The sequence below is a fragment of the Salvia hispanica genome, chromosome 4 (assembly GCF_029641045.1).
Source record: "Salvia hispanica isolate PSC_SH4W2 chromosome 4, Shi_PSC_v1, whole genome shotgun sequence".
Classification (NCBI taxonomy): domain Eukaryota; kingdom Viridiplantae; phylum Streptophyta; class Magnoliopsida; order Lamiales; family Lamiaceae; genus Salvia; species Salvia hispanica.
Window position 1 is genome coordinate 3,888,925 of NC_142695.1, and position 26,575 is coordinate 3,915,499.

Here is a 26,575-nt window from a genome sequence, read left to right on the forward strand (position 1 = left end):
ATTGTGTGTTTGTGGAGCCTCATGTCTAAGAATAATGGAAGCACACAAGTAAAGATATGTGTGGATATGAAAACACTACACTTACTGGCGGGGCACCACTGTTCAATTCTTTTATGGCATATTTTTGTCCTATCACATATATACTCAAACATAATATCTATTTTTTATTTCCTGTTAATAGAAACTTACAAATATTTTGTCCATTACACTTTGACATGATGTATAAGGCCATATGCAATGGAGGCCTAGGGGAGGGAGGTGCCGCGCCACCTGAGACGTCCCGGCAAGTGGTGCCGCCTACTGCGAGGGCACGCCGCGGTGCTAGAGTAGTTTTGGGGGTGGGTGTGGGGTAATTTTTTTAAAATTCTAAATTCAATCATGTTGGGTGATAGTAAAAAGTCTGGCACGTTTGTGGCTCTGGTCGATAACTTATGAAATTATGTAGGCATGTATTGTTAGGGAGATTCAATATACTGAACAGAAAACAGAACGGATAATCTGAAAGTCGTGATGAAATCACTTTCAGATCAAATCAATTTCGGTGGTTCTACCAAAATATTTGATCGGATACAATTCAGAGAAAAAACAGAACTTTCTTATGTTGATATCTGAGAAAAAGAATATTTGAACCAAACAAAAATCGATCAGTATTTAACAAGATGAACAGACACACCTGTTAATTTCATAACCGAAATTAACTGATTTTTCAAAGATTTCCGAAATTGCAAACTGGTCCTTTGACTTTCAGAAATTACATTTTCGGATGAATTTCAGAAACTAGTCCTCGACCCCAGCCAGGGGCGCTGCCCCCGGACCCCCGTTCATCTGTTAGAGGCTTCGCCCCTAACATCATAATGAATTCAAATAAGCGTGCACTTCGCACCTCCACACTTATATGATTTCTCATTATGATAATACTGATCAATCAAGTTTATCCAATTACACTAAAATATCCAACATGTATTATAATGAATAACATGATAATTGAAGATGAAAAGAGACAACATTACTAAGTGACACGAAGAACAAGCCGCTTCTACTTCTAGATTGACCGTCGTTCTCGATCCCTCAGCTCAAGGTGCACCCCCCTACTACCAAGAGTTTACAATATTGACATGCTTCTATGCGTGAAAAACATGTTGATGCTACCCACCAAGATGACCTCATAATAAAAATTTGGACACGCACCAACGAAATCCAACAGATTACTTTTTAAATTTTTAATTTGTAGGATTTGTATATTTTGAATTGAATGGAGTGTTTTTTTTATGAATTTGTAATTTGTATTCCCTCCATCATGCTATAAAGCGACTAATAGAGATATTTCTTTTGGACATGAGATCTCTAAAATGATGTTTAGAGAGTCAAGGAGGGAAAGAATTAAGTAAAAAGAGAGAATAAAGTTGATGAATGAAGAGAGAATAATCGTGTTAAATTTTATCAAAAAATGACTCACTTTAAGTGAGACGTCCCAAAAAGGAATATGAATCGTTTATGAAGGGTTAAAGGGAGTAGAATTTAATGAAGTAATTTTGTTAATTATATTGTTAAGAATTTCAATTTTACAATTTTTTGATGTGAAAACATTGAATAATTAATGCAAATTAATTTGAGAGATATTGCTAGATGGCGGTAGCATTGTGTGTGTGTGTGTTTAATCCATCTCCTAAAAGGAGAATTAGAAAATGACATGAGTTTTGTTACGAAATTGTTAAAATATAAGAAAGGAAGAGAAAACCTAATTGGAGCTGTATTGATATCATTTTATTTATTTTTTTGTGATAATATTCCCTCTTTTTTTTAATTCTTCATATCCTTCCTTCATTTTATATAAAAAACATTTCATACTTTATTACTTATTTTCACTCTATTTTTATGAGGAGTTGTGATAATATTATCGCTCACGAACATAATTAGTCAGAAAAGTGGATTTTTTAATAATAAAAAAAAGTGATGGAAAAGAATGAAAGATTATAGAGAAAATGTTTAAATACCTATTTTTTTCGAGACAAATTTACAATGAAATAGAATAAACTTTATTAAAATATATTCCAATCCATTAAACAAAATAAGAGTAAAATGGTGAAACAAAAGTCAACTTATCAAGCAGGCTGGTTAAATAAATTAATGGATAATAGATTAATTTTAAGCCCATTTAACACAGACATTTATGGGCTGGTCTTCTAGAAATGGGCTAATGGGCTGAGTCGACGCCTACTCCTTACACGTATGTGTTTGTTGTGTTTGAAGTTGAAAATATTTTTTAGAATATATACTGTATTAATATGACAACCCACTTTATTATAATACTATATCAATATTTTAGGCTTTTAGATTTGAAGATTGTGTGATCTTCAAGCTGCCATGTATTAATAAGGACAGAAGATGAAAATTTTATTCCAAACAAAAAAAGTGATATTTTGGTTGGGATTAATAATTTTGAATTTGATAGAGGGAATATATATTACTGGATCTATTTATAGTGCAACAAGACGTGCAAATATACAATTGTTATATGCGCCAGTTATTTAAATTTTAAATTGTATTAAATGTTGGTCGGTTCTAGTATAAGGTTTGCAAACTTATTAAATCATTAAACTTTAATTTTGTTAGTGTCTCAATCCATGTTCAAAAGGACGACTTTTTGTGATGCTCAATACGATGCCGTTTTATTAAAATAAGAAATTAAAATGAAAAAATATTTTATTTTAATAAAATGACATCATTTCATACACAAAACATGTTTAAAAGTTAGAATACAAATTTTTATCTTTTAAAAAGGAATAAATATGTCACGAATTAATTATTCGGAGCAAAAAATTAGACGAGGATAAATTTAAAATATATAAGGATTGATAATATAAATGTTTTTCAACCATCAGAATAAGAATCATTTCTAGAACGCTACTATAATAATTTCAAGGGTCCATATTTAATTTGATTGCAAAAAAAAAAGTATTCAACGTTTCAATGCTAGATAAAGTATCCACACAGTTTTTTTATGATGAAAATGCTCCGAGGTACTTCAACGTTTGAGCAACTTTTTAAAAAAAAAATTAACTGTAACATTTTTTAACCATGGAATGAAATCGAATTTTTACCCTCAATGTGAATTAAAGAATTATGTACACCCATTCTTTGAATTCTAGAATACTTAGAAACCGCGTAGGAACGACCATTTTGATTTTCTACGAGGAAGATTTGCATAAGAAATTCAATCTTGAAATAATTATAATTTGATGTTAACGTGGTCGGAGTAAAATAATTTTTTATTCTGATACCCTACCACACAGAATTAATTTACTACTATTAAACAATTTCGTTTTATAATATTTGTGGACTAAATCAACGCATATATATTCCAATAAAGGGGTTGAAGAATCCACGTTTTCACAGTTAGTTATACAATAGTCAACTTTTTCATGATATCATATGCATTTGCTTACTATTTTCGTATGTCCCAATTCTTGTGAATCTAATTACTTACTTTTTTTGGGTATATATCTTAAAAAATTCATTTTAAAAATATTTTGTAACCATCAAATTAAAACCACTATTCATAGGTATGATTTCGATAGCTTAGCATATTAGATGCTTAAAGTCATGACCTTAATTAATGGAATAACCATCTCAACCATAAAAGTCTTCCAATAAGACTTTTCATCGAAATATTAGCCACTAGAAAATTATCACGGAATCACTAATCATCAACTAAAGTAAGTAACGAAACATAAAAATTACATTTATCAACTTAAAATAAAAATATGAAATTCTTCAATCCTAATTTTAGAGATCGATCGATGCATATCAATGACATATTCAGGTGGGGTCGAGGGTCCAACGAGTCTGCCACCATTAAATTTGGCTTTAGAACTGCCGCCGATACATGGCTTGACAGCTCGAGGTTGGGTTTCACTTTCGTCATTCGTTGACGATCTATTGTCAACGACGTTCACCGAACCGCATCCACTTTCTAGCTTGCAAGAATTTTTTTTTAACTATATCTGACTCCACGAGTTTCATTTCTTGCGTCTGGCCATTGTTATAGATTGAGTTTGAGATGTTGTGTGCATGTGATAGATCGTGATTTATGTGGTCGAAAGAAAGATCGCTTAGTTTGGGCGTAAGTATGAATAATTAAATTTATGTTATTGGGATTAGAAGTCTATTAAAATATTAAATTTCATATATCACAATATTAGTATTTATGAATAATTAAATTTAAATTTATGTTATTGGGATTAGAAGTCTATTAAAATATTAAATTTCATATATCACAATATTAGTATTAACTAGGAACTTCTTTCATGGTTCGCCTAACATCTACCATTTGAAGTCTTAAAACGCGGCCATTGTCCATGGAAAATATGGACCAACTAAAGCCATAAATCAAATAGTATTAAATAATGTAACAAAATCAACATTTGTCTTTGTCACGCCCATGCGAAGCTTCTATTGGCTTAAAGTAGCCTATTTATATGCTCTACAAATACAATATCAATACAATGATAACAATCTCACCACCCCACTTTGAGTTCAAGTCAAATTTCATTCAATCACTATACATCTATATAGTGTTATTGTGAAAGAAAATCCAACAAATTGCTAGGGGCTACCTGAAGAACACTAAAACTCAATTATGGAAGCAAGATTAAACATGTTTGTGTTCCTATCATTAGTTGCAGCTGCCGCCTTGCTACAAGGCTCGTCGGCACAAACCACGCACGTCGTTGGCGACGACATGGGCTGGCTCGTCCCGCCCGGTGGTGAAGTGGCCTACCGTACATGGGCCGCGGCCCAAACCTTCACCGTTGGTGACGTGCTAGGTATGTCACTAATTTGTATTTTAATGGCAATCCTTTTTGCAAGATTATATCTTAGGATTAAATATTTCATAAGATTGAGTCTCACAACTCAGTCCTAGACGGACAATCATGTAGTCACCCCCTCTAACTATAATAATCTTACAACTCAATCATCGACTGCATCTCAATAATTATTTTATCTAACAAACCGAACAACCACTAACTACTATACTAATATTTTGAATTTTGACTAATTAAATATTGAATTTGCAGTGTTCAATTTTACTGCAAGTGCACACAATGTGGCTGAAGTGAGCAAGGAAGCATTTGATTCATGCAATACCACAAATACCATCTCAATATCCACCACTTCTCCCACTAACATAACCTTGGCATCTGCCGGTGAACATCACTTCCTTTGCACCTTCCCTCAACACTGCGGTTTAGGCCAAAAGTTGGCGATTAATGTCACCGCCGCCGCCGCCCCGGGGCCTCAGCCCGCCACACCACCGCCAGCGCCCGGGACGGAAGTTTACACCGTTGGTGACGGTCTTGGGTGGCTCGTACCTCCCGGTGGTGATATTGCTTACGAAACTTGGGCTAGAAACAAGACTTTTGCGGTCGGAGATGTTTTAGGTAAGACTTTCACTATAATCTTAAGTCAATTTTGATTTAAAATCAGTGTCATTTCAAAAGTTTCTAAGAAATGGATCACAGAGTCAATGTCACAACTTTTTCTCTCTTAATTTACCTGTTTTTTCTCTTACTATATTGTTTTATCAATTTTTATTTAAAATCGGTGTCATTTCAAAAGATTCTAAGAAATGGATCACACAATCCAACCGATTCTTTCATTTAAAATAAATATTATTCTAATAAATAATTTTTGCGCACGTTATTTTATTTTTCTCCAAATTTTTTTCTACGTTCGCTACTGACAAACTATACTATTGGTTTTGCAGTGTTCAACTTTACGAACGCGGCGCACAACGTCCTACAAGTGACCAAGGCCGAATTCGACGCATGCAACGTCTCCACCACCACAACGGCGCCAATCACCGCCTCTCCGGCAAGGATCACCCTCGCATCCCGCGGCGAGCACTATTACATGTGCACCTTCCCCCAACACTGCTCATTGGGCCAGAAGCTAGCCATCAATGTCACCGGTGGCGATGCCACGGCCCCTGCACCGGCTCCTACAAGCCCCGCCCCTAGGCCTTCTACCCCGGCCACTCCGCCACCCAGCTCCGCCGCTCCACCGCCCACCGCCGGCGGCCCCTCGACGCCGGCGACCCCTCCTCCGTCCAGCGCCGGCGGTCCCTCGACGCCGGCGACTCCAAGCCCACTTACACCTCCTCCTCCGCCCAGCGGCTCGGCCGCACCGGTAGCGGCTGCGGCACTGCCCTTCAGTGTCTTGGCCGTTGCTCTGGCTTTTTTGTGTAACTAGATGATTGGTGCAGACAATTTTTGTTTGCTTGTTTGGTGATTTGTTTTGATCTCAGATATATATACTCCATATATTAATTTACACATGTTTTAAAGATTGTATTTTGGATTTATATTTCATGTATATCCTTGATTGGTGATTAATAGTAGAGTTGGCCTCTGTATTCTGCAAAAAATTTTACCCTACACATTTCGCATCCGTGATTTTTCAAAATTTGGTTGTCATAAATTCGAATAACCATATTTATATTAGAATTTGATTTCATTATTTGAGATTGAATAACTAGACATGAATAAAGGATTTTCTTTATTTTTGGATTGATTAAGAAAATTAACGCCTTCATGAAGAGAGAGAAAATTGAAGCAAAAAGTCGGTGTAGTTATAGGGGTAAAATATCAATATATTAGTACTAACGGCGGACGTCCCGGTCGCCCGTCGCGGAAGTCCGATCGGTCGTCCGCCGTTGGAGATGCTCTAAATTCACATACGTTTCCGATTTATTATTGCGAGTGTGAATTTGAGACTAACATCACATTCATTGACGTCCGCTACCACGCGCTTTGTTTTTCAACAATTTCCTTCGCAATCTTCAATATTAAGCCTGTCAAATTCTGATTAAGCATGCTTAGAAATCAAAGAGATTGCACGCCTTTTGTGTTTAGGATTTTGTATCCATTCCTTGATTTTGTTTGTGTTCTATTGAAGTTATTTCAATAGTCAAAACTGTTGAATATTAGACTCCTTGCTTTGGGCTTCTAATATTAATTGGTTGGGCTGCTCTTTTGCTGAGCTCATATGATTAATTGGTTGGCTCAAAATCATGTCTGGCCCGGTTGCTCCTAGACCTGCTGGATGCGCGCCACCGGGCAACTCCACGCGGGTCCTGCATGTCAGCCGTTGGATGTGTGTTGTGTTTATTAAGTGAGAATGAGTCTTTTGACTTCATTCATTCGATTAACAACGCTTTCTCTCTCTCTCTCTCTTCAGAAATCACCGCCTTTCTCTCCACCTTCTCTCTAAGATTCCGACGAGTTTAGCCGGAGTTCTTCTTCGAGCTTTCAGTTCCACCGATGATTCTCAGTTCTTAAGAGTTCTACCGGTGTAGATTGAGTGTTAGGCAACTTCTTCGGTTTCCTTCTCAGATCTAGGGTTTGGTCTTTTGTTTGTGACCAATCCCGAAATGCTTGGAGTGTTTGTGAGGATTCTTGTGTTCTTGGCTGTGTTCTGAAGTGGTGTGTGTAAGTCCGCGTGTGAGACGGCCGTGGTGGGCGTTGACCGGTGAGATCTAGGGTTCCACTAATCTCTGGTGTGAGTTCGTTCAACGGTGCTCTCCTTTGTGACTTGCAGTGAGGATTGGGGGGGTCTGAGGCCTAGTGCAATCACTGCTGTGACCTGAGCCACTCGTGGCCCAATTCTCTGACTTAGTCTCTTCTTTGTGCTTTGATCCCTTGGGATCGCTTTCTTGTGTGACTAACTCTACTACAAAGTATGCAGGTACTATCGGAAAAGATGGAACCTCAAGACCAGAGGAGTACTTGAGATTAGTCTGGGGTTTCCGGTTGTAAAACTTGTACTTAGTGTGTAATCTTGATATCACGTTTGTATTGACTTGTACCTCTGAGATTAGCCATCTCAGACCCAATCAATAAAAAGAGGTCACAGTAATTAGTGAATCCTAAGTGATCTGATCCCTATAAAAACAAACGAATTTTCATCAACTATAAGAACACGGCGCATAGCGTCTTACGAGTGACTAGTGGTGAAGCCACGTTAGAGCCAGCCGGCCAGAGAGGGTCATGGTCCCCGCATCAATTTCTGAATACCAAAAATACTCCATAAACCATAGTAGTAGTAGTTATTTAGTTCATAGTAATTTGGGCCCTCAACACAAAAAATTTAGCTCCACTTACCAAAATTGCCACCAATCACCTCCTCTCCGGCGAGGATCACCCTCACATCCCGCGGCAGGCATTATTACCTCTGCACCGTCCACCAATATACCGAAATTTTAGTTTTTTGAGAAAATAGCCAAAGGTCAAGAGTTTTGCTCAAGTCAAGAGACTATTAGGATCCCAATGAATTACTACTACATTATAAAAGCAAACTTATTACTCTGTTTTTATTCATTGGAATAGAAATGCTGCACACAAACAACATCGAGAATTCCTTTATATTGGAAACTGAGCGCTTGAATTATAAAGCTCCATGAAGCAAGAACCAGAGGCACAACACACATTGCGGAAGCCTTGAAACCCAGCTTGTTTTCCTAAGATGCGAAATTCCATTTCTGTCCTCTCCCTCCCTCCCGGATTATAGGCCGCCATCAGCACATTGTACAACTCTTCCACTGCAGTTGCCCCGCTCCTCGGGATCTCCGAAAGGACATGTTCGACAATTATCACTTTCCCATTTTCGGCAACAGATTCTTTGCAATTTCTCAGAATTTTCACACACTCTATGTCTCCCCAATCAGTGGCAGGCGCAGAAATACACGTGAGTAGGGGCTAAATTCTCAAATTTTACCTTGAAAATAAATTTGTAGGTAACTTAGATTATTAATAGGGGCTTTTACATAATAATGTGTATAGAATATGAATAAATTTTAGAACTTTGTAGTAGAAAATAATTAAAAAAATGAATTCATTAGGGGCTAAAGCCCCTCCCCCATTAAGTGTAGGTCCGCCGGTGGTGATAACTAGTCATAGCCACCTCTACAATTAAAATAATCTCATAATTTAATTCTGAGTACATCTCATGATTATTTTGTCTAACAATTTGATTTTGATTTATGATAGAAGAGAATATATTAGACCTTACACATGGGTGCAACAAGAATGGCACCATCCCAAAAGGCAGGCATTTTTCTATGCAAGCATAGGACCATCGCCCCTCCCATTGATTCCCCCATTAATATCCTCAGCTTATTCCTATTCACTTTCCTCTCTGCATAAACATTATTTGAATCATCACAACCAATGGTTGAATTTTGAATAAATCAAACTAATTCGACGACAATTGACAGTACTACTATAATAACAAGTCAGAAAATCTGACCGGATATATTGGTGAAGTGATCGGAGAGATCGTGGACGAGATCATCGAAGCTGGTGATGGGTCCGAGCAGGCCGGACGATTTCCCATGGCCTTCGCAGTCGATCCCGTGCACTTCATAGCCCGCCTTCACTAGTCGAGCGGCACAGCCTGTTCCAATCAATCAATTAATCCATCAATGAAACAATCCGATAGAAATATGTAGGTTCATCTTAAAACCAGTTAGTCGTACTTATATAGTGATTTTAATTTTTTTTTCTATTAACACTTATATGTCAATTTTTAATTTCAACTGTCAACACAAACAAAGAAATTCGATTGAATATTCGATTTCAGTTACCTCTCATGGAGATGCTACACTCCATGCCGTAGCCATGGCAGAGGAAAATCAGAGCTTTTGCCTCTGTATCTGTGGGTCCCCATTGGCAGCTGAAAAGCTTCACTCCACGTGGACTCACTATGAATTTCTGTATCAAAATTTATTCATATAATTTCAGTTTGCCGATCGAGTTTTAAAAAAATTCGCGTGTTTAGTAGGTTTAATTAAAGAGGGAACATCTTTTTTAGTCTTTTTTAGTCCACGAACTTTGTTAAAGTATCATTTTAGGTCCGTGAACTTTGAAAATATCATTTTAGGTCCGTCAACTATGAGTTAATATCATTTGAAATACTTTTTTACTATTTCCAAGTTTTTCTGGGTGAAAATACCCTTAATACCTTGAAGGGTATTTTAATAAACTTTATCAAATACTCATATTTTTTATAAATATTTTTACTATATAGTTTCGATGAATTTTATAAATACTATGATTTAATCTTCAATATTATCACTTTTGTGACATACAAGTAAAGTTCCTTCTTCAACTTTTTATAATTAGAAAATTTAAAAATATTTTTAAGATTTGGATACTCGTAAAAATTAGTGTCACAGTCAAAATGATACTTGAATATTGATATATTGATATTATTTTTAAATAATATATCAACGCTCAAGTATCGTCTATTGACCGTGACCTTGATATTTTACGAGTATCCATACGTCAAAAATATTTTAAAATTCTTTAATTATAAAATGTCGAAGAAACTTTTCTTGCATGTCACAAAATTAAGTGATAATATTGAAGGCCAAATTATATTTAGAAAATTCGTCGAAAAATATGAATATGTGATAAGTTAATTAAAAATATGTACCATTCAAGGTATTGAGGGTATTTTCGTCCATAAAATCTTAGAAATAGTAAAAAAGTACTTGGAATGATATTAGCTCATAGTTGACAGACCTCAAATGATATTATCAAAGTTTACGGACCTAAAATAATACTCCCTCCGTTCCATAGTAATGGAGGCAAAACTTTTCGGCACGGAGATTAAGAAAAATTGTGCTAGGTGAGTTAAGTAAAGAGAAAATAAAGTGGAAAATGAAAAAGGTAGAGAGATGAAGAGAGAAAAAAGTAAGAGAGAGTAAAGTAGGTGTGGAAAAATGTGTTGACTTTTACTAAAAAAGGAAATGACTTTATTACTATGGAACGGGCGGAAATGGAAAAACGCCCTTATTACCATGAAACGGAGGGAATACTTTGACAAAATTCGTGGACTAAAAAAGATGTTCCATCTTAATTAAATTACCTCTTCGTATTTGGATGAATATTTATGCAGCGGAAACGATGCGTCTAAATCGACGACTAACTCTATCTGTCCTGTTAATTTTGACTACTAGGTACATATCCTTTTTAATTAATAATCCAACTCTTTTTATTTATAGAGTATTAATTATATAAGTTCCTAGGTACATGTCTCGTCTTATTTTAATGTGATGTTTACAATTAAATTTTTGAAAAATATGTATATATCATAACAGAATTTTAGGTTCCATCATTTGGATATATATTTATTAAATATAGGAATTCATTAATGGTTTCCGCTATTTACTCACTTTCCTTTCTGGAAAAATAGTTCAAGATTTCTCAGCGCGTTACATTGTTTTTTAATTGGCATTTTTAAAAAGAAAGAATAAAATGTTTGCATTTAAAAAAATTCAATCACAAGCTACACAAAGTATCTTATTTCAGTAGTGTGAATCGTACTGTGCATATATTATTAGCCGATGCGCTGGCCACCATTGTGGCGGCCCGATCAGTCAGCGCCGAATTTTGTTTTTTTATTTTTTTTATTTTTAAAACCTATATAAACACGATTTTCGTTTCATTTTCATTTGCACCACTTGTTTTAACGAGATTTCTCTCTCTCTAACTTTCTGTACAAGAGCATCATCGAGCGATGGATCACAACAACGAGTCCAGTCCAGTGACGAGTGGATCTCAGACTCCCACGGTACCTGTGGGATCTGGATGGGGCCAGATGGGCGGGCAGATGGGCTCAGGTTTTAACGTCCCTTGGGGGCAGTTGATGGGGATGATGGTCGGTGCGCCGGGGGGGGGGGGGGGGTGCGGGGGGGAACCAGGAGGGTATGCCGGGGGTATGCCGTGGGGGATGCCGGGAGGGGGGCAGGGGAGCGGCGGGCAGTCAGCGCCGGGATGGGGAAGTATGCCCCAGATGCAGCAGCAGATGCTGCAGCAGATGATGTGGCAGGGAGGGATGCAGGGGGGGATGCAGCACGGTATGCATCCCGGGATGCAGGAGGGGATGCAAGGGTCACCGGGGGGGGGGGGACACGGTCTATCGTCCCTCTCTGGATTTTTTGATGGCTTCGTCTCACACGTCGACCCCAATGGAGACGCAGTTCACTGGCTATGACCTTTTGTCATTGCATGACATGGGGATCGATCTCGGCGATCCGGACCCTCCCGTTCCAGCGGGACGGGCCGCGGTGAAGAAGAAGAAGACGAGGGGGAAGGCCAAGGCGGTCGGCGAGTCGTCGCAGCCCGTTGTTGACGACACCCCCGGCCGGAGGAAGTGGACGGAGGATGATTACGCTGGGGTGGCCAGGGGGTGGTTGGAGGTGTGCGATGATCTGCTGGTTGCGAACAACCAGCGGGTCGTCAACATGTGGGCGAAGATTAGAGCTGCCTACAGGAGGCATTGCCCGCACGGGAAGGACTTCAGCGGGGAGGAGGTCTGGAAGGGGTGGGAGCGCATCAGGGCCGCGGTCGGCCGTTTTTCGGCGTTGTACGCCAACGCCCTCCGTCAGCTCACTAGTGGGCAGAATGAGGAGGACGTCCGGAGGATAGCCGAGAGTCAGTTCCCCTTGGCGGGGACGTACAAGGAGTTCCACTTCTGGGAGTGCTTTTTGTTGCTGAAGGACTCCGAGAAGTTCCGTACGGGGTGCGACGCTGGGTGGCCGAAGAAGCAGAGGCTGAACTATACCGGTGACTACAGCGGCAGCAGCGGCGGATCCCACGACCTCCCCCCAGATGCTGAGGAGTTTCCATCCCCTCCTTCATTTGCTGGTCGCGCTCGCCCGGTTGGACAGAAGCGGGCGCAACGGGCTGCGAGGGACGGATCCCCCCTATCGCCCCGCGAGGTCCAGTCCTCCGCCATCCCACCCGCCCCACTCAAGTACACTCTCCATTCGCGTAACCAAACGCGGGCTTAGATGTACAAGGTCTTCCAAGATTGGAGGACCACCACTGACCCCACGGAGAAGATGTTTCTTCACTCGATGCTCGAGAGCATGCGGGTTGATTTGGATGTCGCGAGGGCACGGCTAGGGGGTTCCGACGTGGGCACAGATACCACGGGTGGCGGCAGCGGCGGCGGCGACGGCGATGAGGAGTAGAGAGTGGCGGGGCTCGTGTGTGGAAGCCCTTTTATTTTAAAAAAAATCATTTATTTTTTTTAAATCTTTGTACTTTTTTTGAATGGAATGGATTAATTTTCCCGTATATGTGTCGTAAATTTAATTCCGTAATTTAATCGTAATTTTAATTCCGTAAATGTAGTATATTTTGAATTATTTTTAGGCTGGCCTATGGCTAGCCTATGGCTGGCCTAAATCTGATGTGGCAGGTGGATTTTTAGTGTTGCTAACGTAGCAGGGAGAGAGAATGGCTAGCCTATTGCTGGCCTATTTAGCATTGGAGATGCTCTTACTATAGAAAAGTTTTATGTCGTAGAGGTCCAGATTCAAGCACGCTTACAAGGACGTAAATGGTGATGTGGTGTAAAAGCTTACACAGAGGAAGGAGCGGTGGAGCGGGCGTTGTCGTGGGGCCGCCGATTTGAGAGAGAAGAAGAGAGAGCAGTGGACGGCGGCGGGCGTGAAGCTCGCGGACTAGCTGGCGAGGTACGGTGGTGGAGCGGCTGGGCGGGCGTTGTCGTGGCGCCGCCGATTTGAGAGAGAAGAAAAGAGAGCAGTGGGTGGCGGCGGGCGGCGGTTCTAGGTCAGCACGGCGGTGGTTGAGGCGGCGCCGATTAGGGAGAGAAACAAAGTGATAGAGAGGAGAGAGAAAGATATAGGTTCAATTTCAACATTTACTTTATTAGACTATGATTATGTATTTTTAAAATGAAATTCTTCTAAATAAATAACTAGATTTATATATTAATATATTAAATATTTTTACAACCCTTTATTATATTAAAACTATTTTACAATTATATTTAAAATGTATATTTAATATTTAAGATATATAATTTGTAAATATATCTACATTTAAATTTAGTATAAAATAGTTAGAACTAAATTGATTTTAATTTATTTTATCATAAATAATTCTAATATTTATTTAAATTTTGGCCATACATCATAAGTATGCTAAGTCATAAAAACCAATAGTGTTGAATATTAGTTTGGTACTTAATACTCCCTCCGTCCCACGTTACTTGAGTCACTTCTTTTTCGCACTCGTTTTAAAAAAATAATATTAAATAGTTAAAGTGGAGAAAAAATAAAGTAAATGTGAGAATACTATAGTTAAGATTCTTCTCTGCATTATTCTCTTTGTTACTTTTCTTTCTCTCCACTTTAACTATTTATTATTATTTTTTCAAAACAAATGCAAAAAAGAAATGACTCAAGTAACGTGGGACAGAGGGAGGGAGTATAATATTTGTTGTAATTTTTTTTTTCTATTGAGATGTTTAGTTTTTTCTTATGGATTGTTATTAAGAGAGCATTATAAAATTTTGCTATAATTTTATTTAGAGGAAATAAAAAATAAATTCCCTAAACTTGCACAGCACAATGATATTATATACTCTATTCAACAAATGTTAAAAAAATAACTACACAAAATGAGGAGATATACTCATCGGATAACATTGTGACAAAATAATTTTTGTTGTGAGTGTACTCTTTATGTAAAATAATAAAATTAAATTAAATAGATATGACAAGGTTAACAAAAATATAATACTTTACACATACATGCTATATCACACATTAAGTATTAAAAATACTACAAGGATAAATATTAAATTTGTAATATTAAAAATAAATATTAAATTTTGTTGTGGAAGTTATGACAATAGAAGCTTAATATTAAATTTGTAATATTAAAAATAAATATATTGAGGTAGATAAATGATAATTATAAAAATAAACAAGAAACATGTTAGATGAAACACCTTATTTAATTACGATGAAAATATTTTCCAAGTATACTATGATTTGATGAAATACCCTATTTAAAATTATTTATTTTAGTGACAAGATTTTGATAATTAAGGAATATCCATGGCCAAAAATTAATTAAGCAATATCCATGACAAGATTAAAATAAATAAAGCAATATCCATGGCCAAAAATAATTGTTAATAAAATATAGTATGCAACAATAATTTGTGTTGTACTGAATAGTAATAAACTTAGTCAATTTCTCAATTAATATCACACACTAATAATATTTTTGTGATAATAAATGTAATACTATTAAACTAAAGTACATAAATTAATTAATGAAAGTTTCGAATTATAACAAAATTTAATTACTATTATGTTAGAATAAGATTTAAAGATTGTTGATATTTAAGTAAAAAAAAATTAATATGATTATAAGTAAATAAAGAATAATATATTAATATTGAAAAAACTAAAATACCAAACCTAAAATTTCAAAAGTTATCATTTTATAATTATAGTGAGATTCGAATATTCACTTGATGTATTTATGGAGTTAGTTCCCAATTGATTGTAAAAGTTAATTATAATAAGTTTTATATTACTAATTATATTTTGTTAGAGAAGTTACAACTCTAATGCGTTTTGGATTATTGTAAATTTTGAATATGAAATTTAAGTATATATATGTAGTTAATTTCCAATTATTCGAGAACTAATTTATAATAAGGTCTACGACACTAATTATATTTAATTATAAAATAATTATAGTACTCCTGTTAATCTTAAATGAAAAAATTAGTTTGTTAAAAAATTATTATAATAAATGCTTATAATATATATTTTTAAAGTATATTTGATTATGCTTTCATCAATCTTTTTAGTATACTTATATAATTTATTATTTTATAAAATATTATTATTATTAATTTTTTATTTTAATTATAATAAATCAACCAGACTAAGCTAATCACCAATTTTTTGTTCCTTTCGAGTTATGCCAAAATAGCTGAGACATTATAATAAGTACTACTACTAACTACAATTTCAACTTTAAGGGTTTTTATATTATTTATTGGTAATTAAACTCAATAACTAAATTGTTGTAATAAATATTTGTAGATATAATTAATATAGTATTTATCATATTTTGTTCAAGATATATACCCATAGGTATTATTATCTATTGAACTTAAATTCTGTTAAAGCGAGTATTTTAATTGTGAAAATTTTACTGTATTTTAGTATTTGCTTGCACATGTTAGCCTATTTTTAAAAGGCATGTTTTCAGTCATGGCCTATTATTATGTTGTTTATTAAAACGTTTTCTATAAAAGTGTATTTGAATTTTTATATTTGATTTAAAGTACTTTAATCTATTTTCTCTCTCTTATTTTACTCATTTTTATTTTCTTCTCTTTTATTTTATTAATTTTTCTCACTTACTTTACCAATAGTGCATTAAAACTCATGTTGTTTTAAATGTTTATATTTTTTTAATACGGAGGGAGTAGATTTCTAGGGGGTTAAGGGACTAAAATTAGATGATTGTCCAAATATTGTAAGTAGGATTTTCAAATTATCTGATTTTACTTTTTGGTCTTTACTTACACATATTATTTTTTTCATTTTTTTCTATATTTATTTTTTTAAACTCTTTTGTCCCATGCATAGCATGGGTGTTAACACTAGTAAATAAAAACAGACATAATTTTAATTTTTATTCGTTCCAGAATAGTAAATACTCTTTTTATTTTATTAGTCCTCCACTAATAACATTTAAATAATATTCTTTTAATCCTCTTTTATTTTACAAATTGCACATTAAAACTTGCTTTGTTTCAAAATTATTTTCTTTTACACAACGAAAATAGTACATAAAAAAATATATTACACTATTAAAAATCACACACAAAGAATAGTACATAAAAATAATATTACACTATTAAAAACTTGTATCAATTTTATTGGAACACAGGGATTACACACTATTGAAAATAGTTTATGAATTTTGAAGGAAAATTATTACTCTGTGCTATGCAATTTGTGATACCAAGCATAGAGAGAAAAAAAAAAACCAACATGTATTTCATGATTTTATCTGTTGTATCGGTTATTGGAAAAGAATAGTAGCACTATTAATTTCAAACAATAAATGAACAATTAAGAAAACTCTTTTACTTATATTTTAATTCATAAATAAATTGACACAGTTTTTGAGACACTAATAATATAATACAGTTTTTGAGACACTAATAATATTATTATATTATAAATTGAATCATCTTCTTCACAAACACCCGGCGGCCATTGTTGTCCATTTTTGTCTGCAATTTTTATTTTCAGATTTATTTCAGCCCTTTTATCATATAATTTTTGATGATTTAGTCTTCTAGACACTTATTTAGTAAGGGCTATAGATGATTTTTCAGAAATATAAAAGACTTTAGAAGTAGAAAAAACAAAAAAAATTAATTTTGGGTAAGGGCTTAAGCCCCACCCTTCTTCTATGTGTGTCCGCCCCTGTCCCCAATTGTGCATAACATTCTGCATTGATGCTTCGGAATTAAACATGATTTTTTTATTTATAAAACGTCGTACTAAAAGTAAACGAGTCAATAATGTACCTTGATGAGAATTGCATCTCCTTTGGGCACACTAACAAACATATCTCCTCCCACATGCTCTATACCTGGACCCAAATTTTATGTCACTTACATAATATACAGGATATATTCAAATCATAATCAAACCTTATCGCGGATCTAGAATATAATAAGACAAAATTATTAAATTAAATGCGTAGGGTACCTTAGTATGAAACTTTTGATATTTTTATGTTATGATGTGAGCTAAATTTCGCTCACATTTGTATGATTACCATAATTAATTTTCTCTCTTACTTTTTTTCCACGGTTCACACAATTTTGTCATAATCAACTTATTTAATCCGTTGTACACAAAACAGATACTCTCTTTGTCCCACTTTAGTTGGTTCGTAATCCTTTTTGGTTATTCCACTATAGCTCAGTCATGTCTTCTTCTTTTTGGCAAAAGCAATACATTCATCTTTCTTATTTTATTATCTCTCTTACTTTATTTTCACTTGATCTTTAAAGTTTATGCTCTCTCCACCCAATTTATTTAACATTTACAGTTTCTTAATCTTCGTGCCCGAAAGAAACGCCTTAACTATAAAAGGACGCAGAAGAAAACCTGGGTAAGATGGAGCATGTTGAATGACATGAGGCAAATCATAATTGATGCCCTTAACGGATGGATTGTTGGAAATGATGATGTCAAGCAATGCTCCAGTTCCACCGTCAACATCAACCAGGGTTTCAATTCCCTCAAAATTATTGTATATCTCCATCATTTTCTTGTACAATAAGATGGATTCAGACATAGCCTGGTTCAAAAGTTTGCCTAATCTTGGTTCCTTAGATGCATACTCAAATATACTCATTCCATGTGCTCTCTCAAAAGGGGTCCCACCTTCCAAAACTGCATCTTTTAGATGATACCTAATCATAACAAATATTGATTGTTTTATATTCAATTCCTTTATGATTTTTAAAAAAAAAACATTCTTACTTGACTCTAGTTTTTAAAAAATTTATAATATGATGTGCACGAGTGTACTGTTTTAGTGAAGTGTAGATTCACTTGCTTAAAATAGAAAAATACTATAAATAGCAGTTTAAACTGTGAGCGTACTTATCAAACTGATAAAGTGAGACATTATTTCACATAGAGACATGCTTTTACTCTTACTATCATCCATGACTGATGCATGTGTACGTTTTAGCGTTAACGGAAATACCTTTAATCCAGTAACATTATCGACTTTTTAATTGATATTTGTGTGATTCGTTAACCAAATTGTTTTTTCAAGACATTTCAAACTTAAAATTTAAAATATACCAAAATAAATTTATGACTTACCAACTCTCCATTAGAACCTTATCTTGTGTCATTAGTGAAATGGCACAGCACGACCCGCCTTCTTCATTCTTTACAAAGAACTTTCCCAACGCCGAAAGAGCGTAGCACCGCTCGTCTCCGCCCTCGCGCAGGCTGCAGCTGAGAATGAGTGGGCGGTGAGGAGGCGGAGGAGTCTGTCGAGCGTGGCTGCAGCCCCGGGGTTGGTCGTCGGAAGCTGAGCGGCAAGCTCAGCTGCCTAAATGTTACTAGCATTGTTGATGAGTTGGAAGAGATCGAGCTCGATGGCGGCTTTCACCACCATCGGAACCACCGCGCCGGAAGCGTATTGAATTGCTATTGTGCGCATTTCTTCTTCGGTCGTCGACATTTTTTTTTTGGCTTGTTTTAATTTGATCGATTATGGCTTTAGATAGTGAAGGGGATTATTATCACGAGTTTTTATTTATTTATTTATGTAAGTCGGATATTATTTAGGTAACTTGTGTGGACTATTTGGAGTATTTATCACTAAGGAAAAGTAGACGGCGTATCTTGGCAAATGGAATATTTAATTTGACGACCAAATAGGATTATAAATTTGTTTTATGCCTGCAGGGGCGTAGCGCAGTTGGCAACGGAGGAGCAGATCTTGCTGCAATGAGTTTAGGTTCGAATCCTACTAAATTGCTTCCATCTCTCAGATAAAGTGTACGGCCTTGAGAGATGGGCTTCTGGCAGCGAATGCCTTTTGCTGCAATAAATTAGTTTTATAATTAATGTGATGACCAAATATAGGAATTGGAACTGTGTCACTTTCATGGACTTAATAAGTAATTCTTTTTTGATTCCCTACAAAAATTAGTGGCTATTTATTTATGGTAAATTTTTCATTTTTCAATAATAATCTTGAATCTTTTTTTTTTTTCTCTCTTTATATATCTCTTGTTTTATCAAATTTAAATTTAATCTCATATCGTTACTTTTCAAATAATTTTTCGTGGATGAATGGAGAATGGAAAATAAAATCCATCATTATCGTTGTGAGTGGAGTCGGCATAATATTCCAAACTAGGATTGAATAATCTTTGTGAGAAAATTTAGTGTGCAATTTTAGTGAAACATTTACATTTGTCGTGGTTGCTGGGGCCGGGCTTTAATTGAGTCACTTTTTTCGTCCGCTGATTTTGGATTCATTTGGACTTGTTGGGAGTTTTAAAAATACGTACAAAGTCAAATAAATAAATAACTAGAGTACGAGGTTTACCTATTTAAAATATATTTTAAAAAATAGATTTTCATATTTTTGAAAAATATATCGTTTTACTTACAGTAACACATTTACTTCCGAAAACTATTGATAGTCTCTTTTTTTTCACTATCTTTGACCCTTGATCTCTCACCATTTTTAAAGGTTATTTGTAAGAGTGAATTACATAAATGGTACCCGATCTTTCACTTTCGCACGCAAATGGTACATGATTTTTATTTTATATCATTTTTGGTACCTCAGTGATAAAAATAACCTTAGGTACCAAACTTGTGATTTTTTTGTTATAGAGGATATTTTTAAAAAATTTCATTAAATAGTATACCAAACATGTGATTATTTTTTTCTTCATTTCTTATTTCTTTTTTTCTTCTTTAGTTTCTCCTTCTTTCTTTCTTCTTCATTTTTTTCTTTCTTATTAGTATTTTATCTTCCTTTTTCTTCTTAATTTATGTTTCCTCTTTTTTCTTTTCTCTTCTTTTTCTTCTTTCTTTTTAGTGTTTTATACATACATATAATTGCATTCATAATATAAATCAAGAACAAAACACCTAATTAAATTAATTATTTAAAATATTTAAATCAATTAAATATTTTGTATTTAATTATTTTATACTCATTTTAGGGTTGAAACACCTAACTAAAAATATTCAACTCTTAATATCATTACGAATACAATTCATAATTTTAAATTTTTATTAATACTATATTGATTAGTTACAAATTTAATGTAAATAATAATAATAATAATAATAATAATAATTATTATTATTATTATTATTATTATTATATAATATTGTATGATTCATAATTTAAATAATTATATTATTTTTATTTATTAATTACACCTAGCTTTTAGTATTATAACAATAATATTTACAATAATTTAATATAATTATAACTATAATTATAATTATTCATAACTTAAACAATTATATGAATTTCATTTCTTAATTACACCTAGCTTTTAGTATTATAACAATAATATTTATAATAATTAAATATAATTATAACTATAATTATAATTAAGTATATTTAAATGATATTAAAAAATAAATTAATTATTAATTTATAATATTAAAATAATAATATTAATATTAATTAATAATAATAGTATAAAAAGTGAGAAAAATGAGAGAAGAAATTATAATATCACTTTTGGTATTTAATTTTGTATGTCCAAAATAATCTTAATGACACAAATGGAAATATGTATTTGTTTAGAGGGCATTTTAGGGTGAAAATTGCATTAAGTACCAAAAATGTGATTTATTGGTATAAAAAACGATATAAAATAAAGATCAGGTACCATTTATGTGCGAAAATAAAAGATCAGATACCATTTATGTAGTTCACTCTATTTATAATAATTCTTGATTCGTTATTCATGTATGACTAACTCACTATAATTTTCAAAGGTTATCTATAATTATTGCTGATTCGTTATTCATTTATGACTAACCCAAAAAATATTGATACCCCCTCCATTCAACTGATGACACGTTTTTCTTTTTAGTTTGTCCCAACTAAGATGACACATTTCCATTGAAACTTTTTCCCTCCAATTAATACACTTAACCATTTTTTCTCACTCTTATTAAAATATGTATCTTTCTTTCTCTCTATTTTAATACTTACATCCTCCTTTTTTCTCTCCAGTTAAACACTTTAACCAATAACTCCTAAAATCTCGTGTCGGCCAAGAAAATGTGCTATCTTAATACATTTATGACTTTTTGTCTCGGGGCAGAGAGAGTACCTCTTTTTGTCTCTATCTTTCAATTTCTTTTATGTCCCTATCTTTGACTATGTTCAAAGGTTGTATCGTAATTTATAACGATTCTTGAGTCCTTATACATTTATGACTTCTGCAACAAATAATTGATTTTTTGTCACTATTTTTCACTATCTCCTTTCCCACGATAAGTGTCACATTTTATCATTTTGGTTTGTCTCACAATATGAGTCACATTTCACTTTATCATAAATGATAAATAGACCTTACATTCTACCAATCCAATCTACTTACATTTTATTATAGGGATATTGACATGTAATATCACGAAACTTTCAAAAAGTTGGGTTTTTCCCACGAACTTTAAAATTGGCAAATAATATCACGAACTTTACCCCCGGTTTGTTTTTTCCACCAATGAAAAAATTCATGTTATTTTAATAGATTGAAGAACAATTTTGTAGGGTGTGCTTCAAGAAAAACTATCTTCAAAGATTGAAAAACTTGAAGCTCTCAAAATTGTTGTCGAGAAATTGCGAAAACAAATTCGTATCATAATATTATTTGTGAGAATTTTTTCATTGGTGGGAAAAAACAAACTAGGGGTAAAGTTCGTGATATTATTTGCCAATTTTAAAGTTCGTGGAAAAAACCCAACTTTTTGAAAGTTTCGTGATATTACATGTCAATATCCCTTTATTATAAAACTAATATATATAGGTGGGATCCATAATCCACTAACTTATTCAACTCAATTTTCTTTATATTTTTTAAAAACTCGTGTCCACATGAAATGTGACACTTAATGTGGGACGGAGGTAGTACCATTTTCAAAGGTCGAAGTATAAATAGTTCTTGATATTCACAACGATACCGTTTTGTTCCCCAAAAATCAAATTTACATGAGAAAATTATGAGTATTGCAATTCTTTTTGCAATCAACCCTATGTATCGAATTGAATTTAACAAAATCTTCACACATAAACCACACCATGCATGTATTGTAGGAGAAACTTTTTATTAGGATAAAGCACTGCTTGATAATTTAATTTACTTTGTAGATTTAACTTTACTAAGTCTTTTTTCCAAGTTTCAACTCATAACAATTCGAATCATAGCCATTTATTTAACTTTTTTTAAGTGAATGAATAATCTAAATAAGTGAGTATAATAAATACATTCTCCGTATAAAACACATTCCTATAATTAAATAAAATTATTCCAACTTAATGTAAAATGGGGTTCGGTGGAAGTTACGTGCACGATTAAATAACTCAATAATTAAATCACAAATTACTGTTTTTATCAAATGAAGTCATTGGTACATACCAATGAATTACAATACATGAGATTGCATGTCACACATTATAAAAGCAAACTTATTATTTTTATTGATTGAGAATGTTCTCCAATCGAAAAGGTAAACACAAACAAAATCAAGAACTCCTTTATATTGGAAATTCAGCACTTGAATTATAAAATTCCATGAACCAAGAACCAGCAGCACAGCATACTTCGCGGAATCCTTGGAATCCAGCTTGCTTTCCCAAGATGCGAAATTCCGCTTCTGTCCTCTCCTTTCCTCCCGCATTGTAGCTCCACATCAGCAAATTCAATAACTCCACTGCAGTTTCCCCACTCTTGGGGTTCTCCAAAAGGACACTTTCGACAATTACCACTTTCCCGTTTTCTGATAGAGATTCTTTGCAGTTTTTCAGAATTTTCACACATTTTTCGTCGTCCCAATTATGCAGAACATTCTGATAAAATAAAACGATTGAGTCGAAAGATGGATAAATAAAAAAGAGATCATTACCATTGCCTGCGTCGCCTATTAATTATTCATTTTTGTCATTTTTTTCATCCTCTATTAATTATGCACTTTTACTTTTTACAGTAAAGAACATTCTTCTAACTCATTTTACTCACGTTTTATCATAAAACTAATATATAAATATGGGACTCATATTCCATTAATTTTTTAATCCACTTCCGTTTACATTACTTAAAACACGTAACGAAACCAAAGTGGAGAAGTTGGAAAGAAGATAATATTAATTGTGGATAGTAGTACTCCCTTCTTCCCAACTAAATTGAGTCGTATTCCTTTCTGGGATATCTCAACTAAGTTTAGTCATTTCCTTTTTTGTATAAAAACAAAACATTCAATCACTCTTACTTTATTTCACTATCCACTTTACTCTCTCTTTATTATTTATTGTACTAGGCCCGGGAGGCCATTAAATTGTGTATTTATTCTCTGTTAGCCACCAAACCTTAAAAAAAAGTCTATAATGATTGTTACCCTAATTTTTTTTGTCTCCGAGTTTTCAACGTAAAATCTTGGAACTGTTTTGTCTTCGTTTATTGTTTCTTTTGATTGAAATTATAACAGAATGAACTTTATAATGTACCTTCATGAAAATTGCATCTCCTTTGGGCACACTGACAAACATATCTCCTCCGACATGCTCTATACCTGAACCCATATAATATGTAACTTAGATACATGTATATATAAATGGAAAAACATGAGTGAGTGAGAGAGAAATAGACCTGGGTAAGATGGAGCTTGTTGAACGACATGAGGCAAATCAAAATTGATACCCTTAATGGAAGGATTGTTGGAAATGATGATGCTAAGCAATGCTCCAGTTCCACCACCAACATCAACTACGGTTCCAATCCCCTCAAAATTGTTGTACACCTCGATCAATTTCTTGTACATAAAAACAGATTCAGCCATAGCCTGGTTTATAACCTTGCTTAATCTTGGCTCCTTAGATGCATACTGAAATATACTCATTCCATGTGCTCTCTCAAAAGGAATTCCACCCTCCAACACCGCATCTTTTAAATGATACCTAATCATTAAATTATAAGATAGTAAACGCTCAAGCTAAAAAATGATGAGCTGAAAGAACATAAGTTGATCAGAATATAAATAATAATAAAAGATAAAGGAGCAAAATTAATAAGTTGTACTAATAAAAGTCCGACTTAGACTCCATTTGGTATACGGAATTGGAATTCTATGGAATTAAATTGGAAGATTCAATTCCAAATACAATGTTTGGTAAAATGAGAATTGATATGGAATTGAATTGACATGTTTGTTAAATATACACACAGTGCACACACTTCACACACTACACACAGTTCAAATGTTTGAACTGTGTGAAGTGTGTGAAATGTGTGTAGTGTGTATGAAATGTGTATAGTGTGTGAAGTGTGTGTAGTTTGTGTAATGTGTGAAATATGTGAAATTGTGTGAAATATGTGAAATGTGTGTAGTGTGTGAAATTGTGTGTAGTGTATGAAGTGTGTGTAGTGTGAGTGTGTGTAGTGTATGAAGTGTGTGTAGTGTGAGTGTGTGTAGTGTATGAAGTGTGTGTAGTGAGTGAAATGTGAGTGTGTGCGTCTGTATGTGTGAGAATATTTGGAATTCCACTACTTTTGATTTGGAATTGAAGGATTTTCAATTCCAAATCTAAGAATTTTTATAATATCAAACACTGGATTTGGAATTGAAGGCTTCAATTCCAATTCCACACCTCCAATTCCTACCAAAGGAAGCCTTATATACTACTCCCTCCGTCCACTTTGGAGTCCCGGTTGAATTTGACACGGGTTTTAAGAAATGCAAAGGAAAGTTGATGAAAAAAGATAATGAAATGTGGGTCCTACTTTTTTATATTAATTTTATAATAAAATGTGAGTGTAAAAACGTTAGTGGAATGTGGGACCTAATACCATTTATGGAATATTCTAACCGGGACTCTAAAAGTGGAACGGAAGGAGTATTTTATATCAAAATTAATTAATACTATATCCGTTTTGTTCCCGAAAAGTATGAAAGTGACTTACCAGCTCTCCATGAGCACCTTATCTTGGGTCATCAAAGAAGCAGCGCAGCACGACCCGACTTCTTCATTCTTGATGAAGAACTTCCCGACGGGCGACAGAGCGTAGCGCCGCTCGTCTCCGCCTTCGCAGCTCAGGATGGAGTGGCCGGTGAGGAGGCGGAGGATTTTTTCGAGCGTGGCCGCAGCACCGGGGTTGGTCGTGGGAAGCTGAGCGGCGAGCTCAGCTGCCGAAATGCGGCCAGCATTGTGGATGAGCTGGAAGAGATCGAGCTCGATGGCGGCTTTCACCACCATCGGAAGCACCGCACCGGAAGCGTATTCGATCGCTATCTTGCGCGCTTCTTCATCTGCCGTCGACATTTTTTGGCTTAATTTGATCGGATTGTAGCATTATATAGTGAGGGGGATTAATTGTCACATAATTATTCTTTTTTTCAGGGGGGGTATTGACTGCTACCATATTTTATTTTACATACTCCTTATATACTACTACCTTCGTTTTTTGAAAATAGGGAGATTTGAAACGGCACGAGTTTTAATGCGTAATTTGGTAAATAAAAGAGAAGGGGAGAAAAATTGGTAAAGTAAGAGAGAGGGAGAGAAAAAAATAATGAAATTAATGTTCAGTGGATGATGGGGTCCACTTTGTTAATGATGTAAAATTTTCCAAAAATGGAAAGTTTGAAAGTTGTTATTTTTAAGGAACGGACAAAAAAAGGAAAGAGTTGCTATTTTTAAAAAACGGAGGTAGTATTCCTTTTTTGTTTGTCTCAAGACAGTTGAATCATTTCTTTTTTTTAGGAAAAATTTCATTTTATTTTTTGCTTTACTCTCTTCATTTAATCTGTAATAAATTAATTTCTTAAATTTCGTGTCCAAAAGAAATGCCACAGCTATCTTAGAGCATCCACAATGGAGGCTAGCGGATAGGTTAGCCGATCGCGGCGCTAGCCGATCCGCTT

The 26,575-nt window shown here is 34.5% G+C and overlaps 3 protein-coding genes and 1 long non-coding RNA gene across 4 annotated transcripts; 1 reads left to right on the forward strand and 3 right to left on the reverse strand.

Annotated features, from left to right (window-relative positions):
• The first annotated feature begins 4,497 nt into the window (after nt 1-4,497).
• On the forward strand, nt 4,498-6,346 carry LOC125196760 (blue copper protein-like). Its single transcript, XM_048095377.2, has 3 exons — nt 4,498-4,826; nt 5,079-5,441; nt 5,768-6,346. The coding sequence occupies exons 1-3, from the start codon at nt 4,640-4,642 to the stop codon at nt 6,250-6,252; spliced, it is 1,035 nt and encodes a 344-aa protein (XP_047951334.1). The 5' UTR covers nt 4,498-4,639; the 3' UTR covers nt 6,253-6,346.
• A 2,003-nt stretch (nt 6,347-8,349) lies between these two features.
• LOC125193637 (uncharacterized) lies at nt 8,350-9,753 on the reverse strand. The gene is made up of 3 exons (XM_048091471.2): nt 9,644-9,753; nt 9,307-9,453; nt 8,350-9,195 (listed from the first exon to the last, which is right to left on the reverse strand). The coding sequence occupies exons 1-3, from the start codon at nt 9,666-9,668 to the stop codon at nt 9,059-9,061; spliced, it is 309 nt and encodes a 102-aa protein (XP_047947428.2). The 5' UTR covers nt 9,669-9,753; the 3' UTR covers nt 8,350-9,058.
• A 6,941-nt stretch (nt 9,754-16,694) lies between these two features.
• On the reverse strand, nt 16,695-18,340 carry LOC125193643 (uncharacterized). Its single transcript, XR_016128669.1, has 3 exons — nt 18,038-18,340; nt 17,449-17,513; nt 16,695-17,368 (listed from the first exon to the last, which is right to left on the reverse strand). It is a non-coding gene; the product is annotated as an uncharacterized LOC125193643 (long non-coding RNA).
• A 4,688-nt stretch (nt 18,341-23,028) lies between these two features.
• LOC125197435 (caffeic acid 3-O-methyltransferase-like) lies at nt 23,029-26,029 on the reverse strand. Its single transcript, XM_048096170.2, has 4 exons — nt 25,615-26,029; nt 24,304-24,611; nt 24,162-24,226; nt 23,029-23,507 (listed from the first exon to the last, which is right to left on the reverse strand). The coding sequence occupies exons 1-4, from the start codon at nt 25,971-25,973 to the stop codon at nt 23,196-23,198; spliced, it is 1,044 nt and encodes a 347-aa protein (XP_047952127.1). The 5' UTR covers nt 25,974-26,029; the 3' UTR covers nt 23,029-23,195.
• Nucleotides 26,030-26,575: the final 546 nt, after the last annotated feature.